This window comes from Siniperca chuatsi, linkage group LG7 (assembly GCF_020085105.1).
Source record: "Siniperca chuatsi isolate FFG_IHB_CAS linkage group LG7, ASM2008510v1, whole genome shotgun sequence".
NCBI lineage: Eukaryota > Metazoa > Chordata > Actinopteri > Centrarchiformes > Sinipercidae > Siniperca > Siniperca chuatsi.
Window position 1 is genome coordinate 1,747,920 of NC_058048.1, and position 12,765 is coordinate 1,760,684.

The window sequence follows — 12,765 nt, forward strand, 5'->3', positions numbered from 1 at the left end:
AGATTATTTATCTTGGATAAGAATATGTAAAATCAAATCAACCTAAAATAAGATAAAAGCCTGTATTGTGTTGCCATTTTTGCTGAGTGGAAGCTTGAGGGAAGAGTATTTTCTTGTACAGGTCAGGAAGAGTGTGGGAATCGAACATGAAGTTTGTGAAAGTGTTCAGATAAAGATTGCAATGCCCTAGATCAGTGTTTCAACCTGCTCTTCAAGGATGCTGATCTTTCCTTTCATCCTGCCGTACTGCTGCCACACAGATCTTGTCCCTGCTCTCATTGTTCTCCATGTGCTTTTAAACCAGTCACTGGTCTACATGGTCAAGTCGTCAGGTGTCTCCAACAGAAGTCTGTTATTCCTAATCTCCTATACTAAAAAGGGAAACTGACTTTTCCGGTTACATGAACATTTCTAAAAAATCCTTGGCATCATATTCATAAAAAAAGATTTTTTTTTTTTTTGTAAAAATATCTCTGATGAGTAACATTTCTGTAATCAGGACCTCCCAGTCATGCCAGTTTGGTGATTTAAAGATACCATTAAATTGGCACTTGACCACCCTGGACAACAGTCATCACAGCTTTTTCAACAGTCTGCCTTTCTGCTCCAAAGTCATCATCAAGTCATGCTCTTATTCTCTTCATAACAGATAGCCTGTGGTTTACACTTTCTGGTTTTCACTGTTGGATTCCCCACCTAAACATTTTAATTATTAAAAATTTTATTGTAAAAAGAAGTACATCACTTTTAAAAGTAATCATACCATTTCATTGACTTTTTTTTTAAGTACAGTATTTTTCATTGAAAATACACGAAGGCTAAGACACATGCTTTGTACATGGTCCCAATGACTTCGAAATGAAATGAAAAAATATTTAAAAAGTTGCCGAACATTCTCGCTGCAACTATTTGTCCTATTTATAGTGTTTTTTGACATACCATTTGATGATAACTTTCCTGTTGTATGGCAAACAGCTGTGGGTTTCACTACTACTGCTGTCTAAGTGTCTTTATTATCTTGCGTGCGTTGCCGGCATAGCACCACACTGTCATTGTGAAGAGGGAGCCTGAAGGCAAAGCACCCGAGAGCACCCTCACCTATACTCATGAGCCTTTGCCCCCTTCCTGATTTCTTATTTTTTTGCATGTTTATCACACTTGTTGATGTATCAAACAAATCATCACACACCTTCCAAAAAGTTCAACTTTTGTCTTGTCAGTCAGAGTATTTTCCCAAAAGTCTTGGGGATCATCAAGATGTTTTCTGTCAAAAATGAGACGAGCCTTAATGTTCTTTTTGCTCAGCAGTGGTTTTCGTCTTGGAACTTTACTGCCATGCAGGCCATTCTTTCCCAGTCTCTTTCTTATGGCGGAGTCATGAACACTGACCTTAACTGAGGCAAGTGAGGCCTGCAGTTCTTTGGATGTTGTTGTGGGGTCTCTGAATGGCTGAAGAAGAACAAAATGAAGACTTTGGAGTGTCCTAGTCAGTCCTGACCTGAATCCTATTGAGATGCTGTGGCATGACCTTAAAAAGGCAGTTCATGCTCGAAAACCCTCCAATGTGGCTGAATTACAACAATTCTGCAAAGTTGAGTGGGCCAAAATTCCTCTGCAGCGCTGTAAAAGACTCATTGCAAGTTATTGCAAACGCTTGATTGCAGTTGTTGCTGCTAAGGGTGGAGCAACCAGTTATTAGGTTTAGGGGGCAATCACTATTTGACACAGGGCCATGTAGGTTTGGATTTTGTTTTCCCTTAATAATAACAACCTTCATTTAAAAACTGCATTTTGTGTTTACTTGTGTTATCTTTGACTAATATTTAAATTAGTTTGATGATCTGAAACATTTAAGTGTGACAAACATGCAAAAAAAAGAAATCAGGAAGGGGGACAAACACTTTTTCACACCACTGTAGCTGGGAGGACAACTGGGATACTTTGCTTAGCCTGCTGCAACCATAACCTTTACCTAGATAAGCGACAGAAAATGGATGGATGGATTGAAGTTTGTGTGTGTGTGTGTGTGTGTGACAGATCCAGGATCTGGCCATCCGCTGTATCCAGAAGAATATAAAGAAGAATCGTGGTGTCAAAGACTGGCCATGGTGGAAGCTCTTCACGACCGTCAGACCTCTGATAGAGGTGCAGCTCACTGAGGAACAGATCCGCGGCAAAGACGTGAGTATATACACACACACGCACACACTACACTTTAATTTTATGACTGTCGTGGCTGTCTTTAAATTTGACCATATTCTCATTGAAATATCCTTCAAAATTCCAAGTATTTTCCCCAGAATTTATTTCAATTTGTTTTTCATGGAAATACCTGGAATCTTGACCATTCTGGTACTCGAAAACATTGCTAGAGGCAATTGGGATTTTTAATGAAATTTTCACAATAAATATTTGTTTGCTAACACTCTTTAACCAATCAAACTACATTATATCTATCAGATATTTATCAGAGGTGGTGCACAAGGAAAACACCCATAAGTAAACCACTACAATTTAACTAAACTCATACTTTCCACTTTGGTCCGCGTGACGTAAAAATCGTCATCCGCACATGTCCGCGAAGTATGCAGGCTGCCCAAAATATGTGACTGCGCAGAGTGTATGCATAGCAAGTGTGCCAACTGCGCACGCTCTAGATAATGGAGCAATGGAGTAGGTCCGTTTTGTAGTTGAAGTAGTTGCTGCCGGACTTTGGAGGTGCTTAGATTTGCACATGTGAAAACTTGATAGCGCCCAAACACAGTGGAAAATTCAAAATCATCCAGAAATCTTGTCCTGTGTCCACCCGCTGTGCTTGGGATGGGAAGGCAACAAACTCCGGCTGCAGGCTACTCCGTAGAGCTTGGCACACCTCAGGTGTAGATTTGTGGTGAAGATCCTGAAGCGTGGAACGCCAGACCGGCACGGACCCTCATTGTAGTATGAATGGAACCGCATGCACGTCCACGTGACCGGTACAAGTCTGCAGTTGTCCACGGAATGCGGAAAGTATGTCGGGGCTGATTAATTCACTGTCTGTCATTAACATCTTCTGTCTTTTCTGTCTCAGGAAGAGATCCAGCAGCTGAAGCAGAAGCTGGAGAAGGTGGAGAAAGAGAGGAATGAGCTGAGACTCAACAGTGACCGCCTGGAGAGCCGGGTAAACACACAGAAGCAAACGGGCACATGAAAAGAGGAGGATTTGGGTCATGTCTAAGAAAAATAATAATTTTGAGAATCAGAAGTCAGAATTCTGAGAAAAAATATAATGGATTCTGAATACCTTCTCAAAAAAGTCAGACATATGAGATGAAATAATTAAAATTTGTTTAACTGGCTTGACCAAAGTTGAATACATTATTCCCAAAGCACGTTATACAAGATTTATTAATAATTCAGAATGTAAGAAAACAACAGATGGTTGACACATACTACACTACATATACTATACAGCATATCATGGTATATATATCTATAATACACTATTAAACAATATTAATACACATACAAATTGTTGCAAACAAATCTGAACAAACAAAAAAATAAAAGAATATATATTATGAGAGTTTAGAGAGCAACAAGTCACCATCTGAAAATGTTGTTGTTTGCTGACCTCCAGTGGTTTAACTTCTCACCTTGCTGCAGTGATGTAGAAGTGTACTTCAGGGTGTGTCTATACGCAGTGACAGTGTTGAAACTCTCAAGCAGAGAGGGAACTGCTTTTCATATAATATTTAATTAAAATGTTTTTTCAGCTGAAAAACAACAGATTCCTCTCCCTGACTATATTATCCATGATACAGATTAAAATGGGGAAATTACCACCAATGAAAAGAAAAATCTTTCTGATGAATGATGAAAGTTGTTTTATGTTTACTTTATTAATCACACCTACAGTCACTACAGATTCAATAATTTGAACTAAATTGTGAAACAGAACACAAATAAAATTTAAACTTGACAGTGATATTACACCGGAGTAAATCTGTTATTTATCCTGGTATAAAACTGCAGTGATATAGTATCAGAGCAGTGCGACCAGCTGCAGCGTCCAATCCCTAACAGATTTCATATTTCCAGATAATCCCCTCTGTATAAGTAACTCATGTCTGTCATATATGAATGAAATGTGATAAATTCCCAAACTTGGCCTAAAACAAAAACACATAATTTCTGACAGAGTAAATATTCCAAGCTATACATAGAGTATAAACATGCTTGACACACGTGTGTGTATGTTTGTATATTGCATCAGATCACAGAGCTGTCATCAGAGCTGGCTGATGAGCGGAACACCGGGGAGTCGGCCTCCCAGCTGCTGGAGACTGAAACTTCTGAGAGACTCCGCCTGGAGAAGGACGTGAAGGACCTGCAGGTAGAAATACACACATACACATTCATCTGCCATCAGTGTATGAATGTGTGTGAATGGGGTGAATGTGATATGTAGTGTGAAGCACTTTGAGTGGTCGGAAAGACTAGAAAGGCGCTATACAAGTAGAGTCCATTTACCATTTTAAAGCTACGCAGTCATGTCTGTTGAATAAGAGAGCCATGTTGTGTTCACATGCTGCACCGTTGAATGGCTGCAGTTTAACTCAGTTAAGTTTAGGTTTGATTAAAACTGTCACACACCAGCGGACTAATGCCTCACTGTGCCCATCAAAGCACTGACCCATTCCTTTACTTGATGCTTTTTTTCCAAGCAGAGTTCTGTTAATGAAAATGGCAAATCGAGATGGATAACGGTTTATAGCCCAATTAGCCCTTCTGCAGTAAGATAATAAAGTTTTCTACAACACAGCCACATTCTCTGACTTCACAATGAAGTTTGATGTTAAGGCGCATTGTAAAATGTAGTTTAATGTCTGCTCATTTATATATGAATTTAACTTTAGCACATCAGCTTGAATTATTGAAGAGCAGAACTGTTAACCAGCCCTGCCTTTGCTCCTGTGGAATTTTAGTATATTGTAATGTTTCACAAGGAGTATGAATGTTGTAAAATGTCATATATGAAATTAAACTTGGATAACTAAAAGGCTGTCTCATTTTCAAACATTGTTGACATTCACGCAGTAATTATTGAAGACCCAAAAGCTCCCAACGCACAGTTCATACAACTGCAACAAGGTCTCAGAGGCATACAGTATGACACACACTCATTTCTGTTGACTCAACAGAACAAACAAAACCTGTAAATTGCATAAAACACCCTCAGTGCCTGGTGACCAGAAAGTGACAGTGAAATTCATTAATGTGTCCTTCCGACATAGGTGGTTTTGGAAGCTAGGTGACGTAGTGTTAGCTAGTTAGTAAAGTTGTGCTCGCTAGTTACCCAGCTGCAGTGGCTGGCTAGCTAGCTTGCAAGCTACTGTAGCTAACTGTAACCTGCCAGCTTCCTATTGCTATGCTAGTGCTAGCCAAATCCCTGTGAATATACATTTGTTAATATATTAACACAGTTTTTCAAGAGAAAAAATATGTATTTGTGCCATCAACTCCTTTCCCCAGACTGATTGCAAACAATGCCTCTTTTGTGGATATACTCAGTAGTTTAAAAAACTGGATGGCGCAACACAGCCAATATGATAGCTCTAGTAGTAATAATCATGATAGCAATAATAATAAGACTAATAATAATAATTGTAGCAGTGGGTGTTGAGCAGGAACATGGTGGCTTGCAATCATAGATCCAGACTCAACAGCTTCGGAGGCAGAAATACCTGCTGAAAGCGACAGAAGAAGAAAAGAGTGAGATGAGAAAGCACAAAACTTCGGGAGAGAGAAGGTGTTAAGTTAGTAACATGCATTAATGGGATAAGAATGTGTACAGATGGAGAGGGAGAGAGGAGCTCAGTGAATCAAAGGAAGTCTCCCGGCAGTCTAGACATATAGCAGCACAACTTAGCCCTTACTACAAGCTTTATCAAAGCCTACTCTTAAATGTGGAGATGGTGTCTGCCTCCTGAACTCTGGGTTGTTATGGTTTTAGTCCACTAATAAACTCGGTCAGATTCGCTCCATCCAAAGTGGGCTGAATGCCGTCTCTCCTAATCAGACCAGGTCCACCAATTATCTACAAAGCCCACATCGTTTGCTGGACACAAACTCGACAGCCTGCAGCACTCTGGCCCCAGGAATACATTTGACTATGGTCGCCGGTGTCACTAACTTAATGTTTCTCAAGATAGAGCTGCCAATAATCAATAATGAGTTGGTTTCCCGGCTGCTCGGGAGCTGTTGGGATGGCTAACAGGAGCTACATTTGGTCGGCCCGCACCCACCTCATGCACGAACTTTTTTTATGCTTAACCTCACACTTTTTTCTGTGAAAAAACTGCACAAACTTGTCGTAAATTGCTTGTTTCAGTCTGTGAATGTCACCTGTTCATGAGCAGTTGCACATTTGTGAGATTTGATCATTAGCAGTGCCCCAAATTGCATTATAAGGCTACCTGTTCTCCATTTGTGAGCTAGTTTCATTCACAAAAATGTAACCAGTGTGTAAAAAGAAGATTTTCAGACCACTGAGCTTCAAGTCCGCAGCAGATAAAAACACAACACATTCAGCAGTGTCAGTGGTGGTATTAGAGGCCTTGAAACAGTTAGACAATATTAATACAGCTGCCAACAACGCGTCATCAGAGCAGCACTGTACTGTACTTTGCCTGAAATGTAGAGGAAATAGTTTGACATGAAGTTAGATGCTAAAAAAGTCTTTCTAAATCAAAGTGATGAACAGAATATTAATTTTGCATGAAGTTTATTTTAGTTCAATGGTTTTGTTGATTTCGGTATCATATTTAAGCTCTACAAATTCATTCAGATTAAGGCATTATGATTCTTAAGTCAGACAAGTGTTTTTCCCTTGTGGAGAAAGGCACACTATCTGTACATGATTGGTACGAATTTTGTTTGTACCTTTAGAGAAAATTTGAAGTACAAGAAAATTGGTGAATGCTTAAAATTTTCTCAAATCGCTTGTATGTGCCACTTAAGAATAAGTCTGTTCGTAGGAGTGGTTCTTAATGAGGCCCATTGACTTTCTTTAAATCTCAGCCCCTTTAGACAGCTCATAAAGGATATACTCTGTGAGTGTTGTATTAACTTTATTAATTCTATCTTAATGCAATACTTGCATGTATATGTACGTTGAAGGAGTTATTGGTTTCTGTAATCATTCCATCTCTCCATACTGGCTTTAAAGAGCAACTAAACCCCCAAACCATTTTTTTCAGCTGAAAACCAATATAACCAGTATATGGGTTTTTAGTAGTGTTGTTGATGGATTCAGGTCCAAATCTTGACATTTTAGTGCAAAGTATTTGAATTCTACATATTGTGTTAAAAAAATATATATTGTTGCTCATATTGGTTGTAGGTCTATCCAATTGCACCCCCTCCCAGCTTCCATGTTGATATTTTTTTTAAGTTAGTTTTCGAGTAGAGGCACTTCTGCCAAAATTTTGGGGATTAGTTACTCTTTCAATGTTTTCCTGTTGAGCCATGGAGGAGGGACATGTCCTGGTAGTTGCATGTCTGGTACAGTATACCTGCAATAAAATTACTGCCACGAAAAAGATAACATGACTTGTCTAACTCAGACTGCTGAAGTCTCATATTAGCTTCAGCTGAACTTTAGAATGTATTTTTGTAGAGGACTGTAGATTGTGTCCCCCATCTTTTACAGTGTAGTCGCTCTATGAAGGGATCACTTCACAGCTATTATGGAGAGTAGGAATGATTACAGCAACCATTAACTCTTTCAATGGGCTATGAATATGGCATGCAATTGTGGTATTAAGATAGACTTGAAAAAATCTGAGCCTATCCTTAAATGCAGTCAAAACACATTCTACCAATACACCAGGTCAGCCAGCATTGCATTGACACCCAACATCTCTGCCCCCATGCAGTCATTCATATATGGACATTTCTTTTTTTTTAATATACAGCAAGTGCAGAGAACAGGTGTGGTTCACAGGAACATTTTCAAAACACACTATGGCACTAAATAGGCAGGGTTAAAAGACCTATGCATAGAAACATGCTTCTTCAAGAAGGATAAGTACACACTGCCAATTTTCAAAAGGGGCAGAAGCTGCACTGACAAGCTACATATCAAATGGATTCGACTCAACAAGGGGGGGAATTATCCACCAGCATTCTCTTCTCCTGCTCCCTCTGCCTCTCTCACACCTGCATACACAGACATGCACAGTGTGACGACTGTAATTATGAAATCATATTGTCAGGCCATTTCTCCGCCACTGCCCTCCCCCTGCTCCCTCGATCCATTTAGTTCACTATTGACATTTTTGACAAGATTTTTTTCTCTATTTTTATTGGGGGGTGTTGGGATAGAAGTTTTCCAGTGACTGCTCAGATAGAGAGGGGCTGCCTACAAAAATCCTGGCTTATAGAAATGTGGGATGGATTTCTTTTCTTCTTGTGTGTGTGATTGAGGGAGAGGCACAAGGGGGCAATGTGGGTATTCACACAGAACAATCCTCCAGAAAGTTACAGGAAGTCCTCAGGAAAGTTAAAAGTAACAGTTAAAAGTAATAACTGGACCTCAACTGTGCATTCGTTTTGATAGTAGTGCCAAAGTTTCCATACATTTGTAAGGGACATTTATATTTTAGCAGTATTGGGATTACAATTATTTATACAACTGTTTGTTTTGTTTTTTGTAACAAAATGATTGAAAAGGCACTTCCTTTTTCACAAAAAAACATTCAGAAATTTGGTTTCTTTAACAAATTAATTGTGTGTTTTCAGGAAATATAACAAAATCTAATGGGTCAAAAATATACATACAGCACAGCTAGAATTTGGTTGCCTTAAGGGGCGGTCACACATAGACGCACAGTTTCAGGCGCGGCCGCTTAAAAAACGCCTTGGTAAAGCATGCCATGTAAAGCAGCTGATGCGTCTGTGGAGCGGGACTGTGTACCCCCGCTCCGTACGGTCCAGTTAGCCTATTTAGGGTTGTGTCTTTGACCACTCTTCTTGGCAAAATTGGAGTTCAACTATGTTTGTTTTCTTGCGTGGACTCATCTTTTCAGGGCAGTCCACATATTTTCAATGGGGTTGTGGTCAGGACTTTGGGAAGGCCATTCCAAAAGGTTTATTTAATTTAGCCATGCCATAACCCATTTTGATGTGTGTTATGGTCTTTTTTTCTGTTGGAACACCCTAAATTTAACTTTCTAGCTAATGGTTTAATGTTTAAAAACAGCCCCAGAGCGGATTACCACCACCATGCTTGACAGAAGATAGTGTTCTTGTGGCTGAATGTCTCACCTTTTCTCCTCCCAACATAATTATTATCAAGGTCCAAAATTAACACCCGGCATCGCCAAATGTGGGTAGATTTTCCGTTTGGCGAGTAAATCTTGGAAGGTTCTCCGCCACACTGGCAGGTAAATGTTTGTACCGAAACAGTCATGAAATAACATACCATGCTGAGAGTCTTCACCTCGTTTTGGTTTCATTTACAGACGCTCTGCGTCTGTCCTCTGCTGTCTGTGTCGGAGTTTGAGACACACGCACACTATCACATGTATTTTACACGCGTCTAAACAGTGCCACCAAACTGACCGTCCCGAGCGCTTCTAGTTTCGTGGCACTGTTTACCGTACGGGACATCAGCTACTCTCTATCTTTCCTTTCCTGGCTTATGATCTGCACCAGCTACCAACCACATTTACCTACCAAAATAAAAGTTGCATAAATTATTCATCATGTTAAGCTGTGAGTTATTTAAAGATTTTTTTTCACAAATAAGCATCATTTTTTCAGAAGAGCCACTCTAAACACACCTGCTCTGGGCAGCAATAATCACATCGTGATGGGACTGACTGTGATCTTAGTTTTTACTTTCAGCAGGAGACATTTCAATCCTACATCAACAATAACTAAAACTTTCCTCTGTGGGCCCCTGAGACTTAATTTAGTCCAGTGTGCCTCTGTGGTGTCTAATGTGCTTCTATTTGGGTTCCAACACATGAAAATCTGAGGGACACCTGGGTTAATCTATGGAGACAGATGTGTTCATGTTGTCTTAGTAACGGCTTCTTCTTTCTCATCCACCAGGCCAAGTTTGACAGCATGAAGAAACAGATGGAATCCATGGAGATAGAGGTGATGGAGGCTCGACTCATCAGGGCTTCTGAACTCAATGATGAGATGGATGATGACGACACAGGTCAGACACACTCCTACACACAGACATGATATGGACAAAATCAGATTCATATTCATTCTTTCTTGTCCTCTATAGAGGACAAGAAAGGTCTCTACAAAGAGAGGTCTGTACAAAATTAACATTCAAAACAAGGTATAAATAAACAAGAAACATTACAACAACACAAGTTTTTTACAGCGTGCCCAGGCTATTTAAAGCCAGGGGTCGTGTGCTATGGTCAGTGCTTTGCGAGTGGTGGCAGTGTCAATGAGGGCTGGCAGGTTGGAAGTTGGCAGACCAATTGTTTTACAAGCTATGTTAGTGATTTTCAGGAGCTTGTTTCCATTGGTGTGGGTGAGCAGGTGGTGCAGTACAGGAGGATGTGTTCAATAATACTTCGGTATAGAAGAAGCAGGATGTGGGGTTTGACTGAGAGAGCCCTAAGTTTGCGAATGGCAGAGAGTCTTTGTTGGCGGTGTTTATGGATGTCTGTGATGTGGTGAACAAAGCTCAGTTTATTGTTCAGGATGATGCCGAGGTACCTATAGCTCTCCACCATCTCCACTGGCTGGCTGTTGATGGAAGTTGGTCAATGAAGGGTGGTGAATTTATTGCGGGTGTCAAAGATGAGCCCCTTTGTCTTGGTGACATTGAGGAGGAGGCTGTGACTGAGGCTGGCAGGAGTCCCTGTCTGTGAGGTGGGCGAGTATGGCTGTGTCATCAGAATATTTGAAGTATTTTGTAATGGAGGAGGGGCTAAGGCAGTCTAGTAGCAGCAAATGTACAGTGTAGGTCACAGTTTGCCCATGAATAAACGCTGCAGCTCCTCAAAACCCAAGACGTTCCTGCGTCTTGCTTCCCAGCTGCTGGGTAAAAGTGAAGGTGGTCAAGCCCCGAGGTTAGCATCAACTTCAGCCCTGGAGGAAAACAAAGTCTTCCCTCTGCTTCCCGACCACGGTCTGAAAGATACTGCAGGAACAGTTAACACTATGCTTAAGTTACCTCATTAAGCAGATCATATGATTATAAAAAAATGTTTTAAAAACTTGTCATAGTGATAAACTAAGCTTATTGCACTTTCAGTAAGGAGATTTTTCTTGCCAAAGTTGTGGGGGGGGGGGCGTTTTAAATCACAATGTTTTGATGGTAGAGGGCTCAGTGGTCGATGGCTGTCAGCCTTTGTGTGATCCCATCCCCCAGGGGCCTTGCCAGCTTTGCACCTCCTGAGCTGATGGTAGCTGTTTTCTTTCCTCTCTTCACCCGATTCCCTCGTACTGTCCGCTCTAATGATGGTGAAGTTCAGAGTCGTTCAGTCAGGGCAATGATGCAAGCCTCCCGAAAGGCTTTCTCCACTTGGCACATGGTATGTAGGGTGTCCATCTTGCTCCGGAGAGATTGTACATTAGCCATCACAACTGAGGGAAGGGGGAGATTGAAGGGACACCTCCGCAGCCTTGAGGGATGGAGCCCTGGAGAAAGAGGAGATTTTCCCGGGAGTAGGTGAGTCTGTTTTCACTATGCACTCCCGGGTGAAGTGCAGCACTTCAAAGATTGCTGATGATCGGTAGGATGAACAGTATAATCCACAACATTTTTCGAATGTTGGCCATGTTAGCCATGATAGTGATTAGCAGATTTGCACAAAACGTGGACAAACTTAGACTAAAAGTTAGATAAACAACTTGACAGACGTGGACCAGGGACAAGACGAGGACTTGAAAGACGAGAGTACAGGCTGTGTTGTCTCAGCAGAGCATGCGCCAAAATAACAGAAATGCCGCAGCACAGCAGTAATTACCGATCTGTTGAAACTTCTGATATTTATGTTGTTATGGCTCTAGAAACAGGTCAGACAGCAGTGAAATAAAAAACTGAAATTAGCAATAAAGTTTCGAAGTCATGAAGGGTTTTGCATGATGTCCGATAATGCACATCTTTCATCATTTACTGTTAGTACAAACATGTACACAGGAAGGTATTTTAAGTAAGGGAGTGTATTTTCAGTAAAAACTGACAGATGTAGTACATTTTCTGTAGTTAATCCAAAACATGCGTGGAAATAATATTACAGCAGGATAAAAAATATGATCCATATGATCAAGAATATTTAAACCTTCAGCAAGCTCAGCACCTGACTCAGTCAAAGCTGCAAAACTGAACAAGTCTTGCTACTTACTTTGTAGTGTTTTATATAACATGTTATTAAAGGGATATTTCGCCACTGGGAAGATAGTATTTTCATAAAACTGGGCTGCAGGGTTTTTTTTCTTATGGGCTTTATAGGTTTGGGGTGTAAGATCTCTTAAGATATCTGATATTCTCATCCAAAGACATTTTTTTTTCAACTTTTGCCAACTCCGTCTTTTATGACAAGTAGTTCCTATATTAGTATTGTGAGCTGGAACACAAATGGTTTAAATGGACCTGTTAAGCATGCTGCTTGTTTAGACTATCTCCGTAGACACCATGTGTCGTAGCTTTCATAGAAGAATTCCACTTACAAAATTTGTTTTGCCAACAAGTTCTATTATACTGCTGCATCTGTCTCTGTCGATTCCAAAACCTGTGGTTCT

General features: G+C 40.4%; 1 protein-coding gene across 12 annotated transcripts in view; it reads left to right on the top strand.

Moving 5' to 3' along the window:
• myo18ab (myosin XVIIIAb) overlaps window positions 1–12,765 on the top strand; it is a 245,579-nt gene that overhangs the window by 153,643 nt on the left and 79,171 nt on the right. For all 12 annotated transcript variants that reach the window (XM_044202307.1, XM_044202313.1, XM_044202303.1 and 9 more), the window contains 4 exons: window positions 2,038–2,181; window positions 3,071–3,160; window positions 4,256–4,375; window positions 10,102–10,213. In XM_044202307.1, the coding sequence (XP_044058242.1) occupies window positions 2,038–2,181; window positions 3,071–3,160; window positions 4,256–4,375; window positions 10,102–10,213 (466 nt within the window). The remainder of the gene's footprint in view (window positions 1–2,037; window positions 2,182–3,070; window positions 3,161–4,255; window positions 4,376–10,101; window positions 10,214–12,765) is intronic.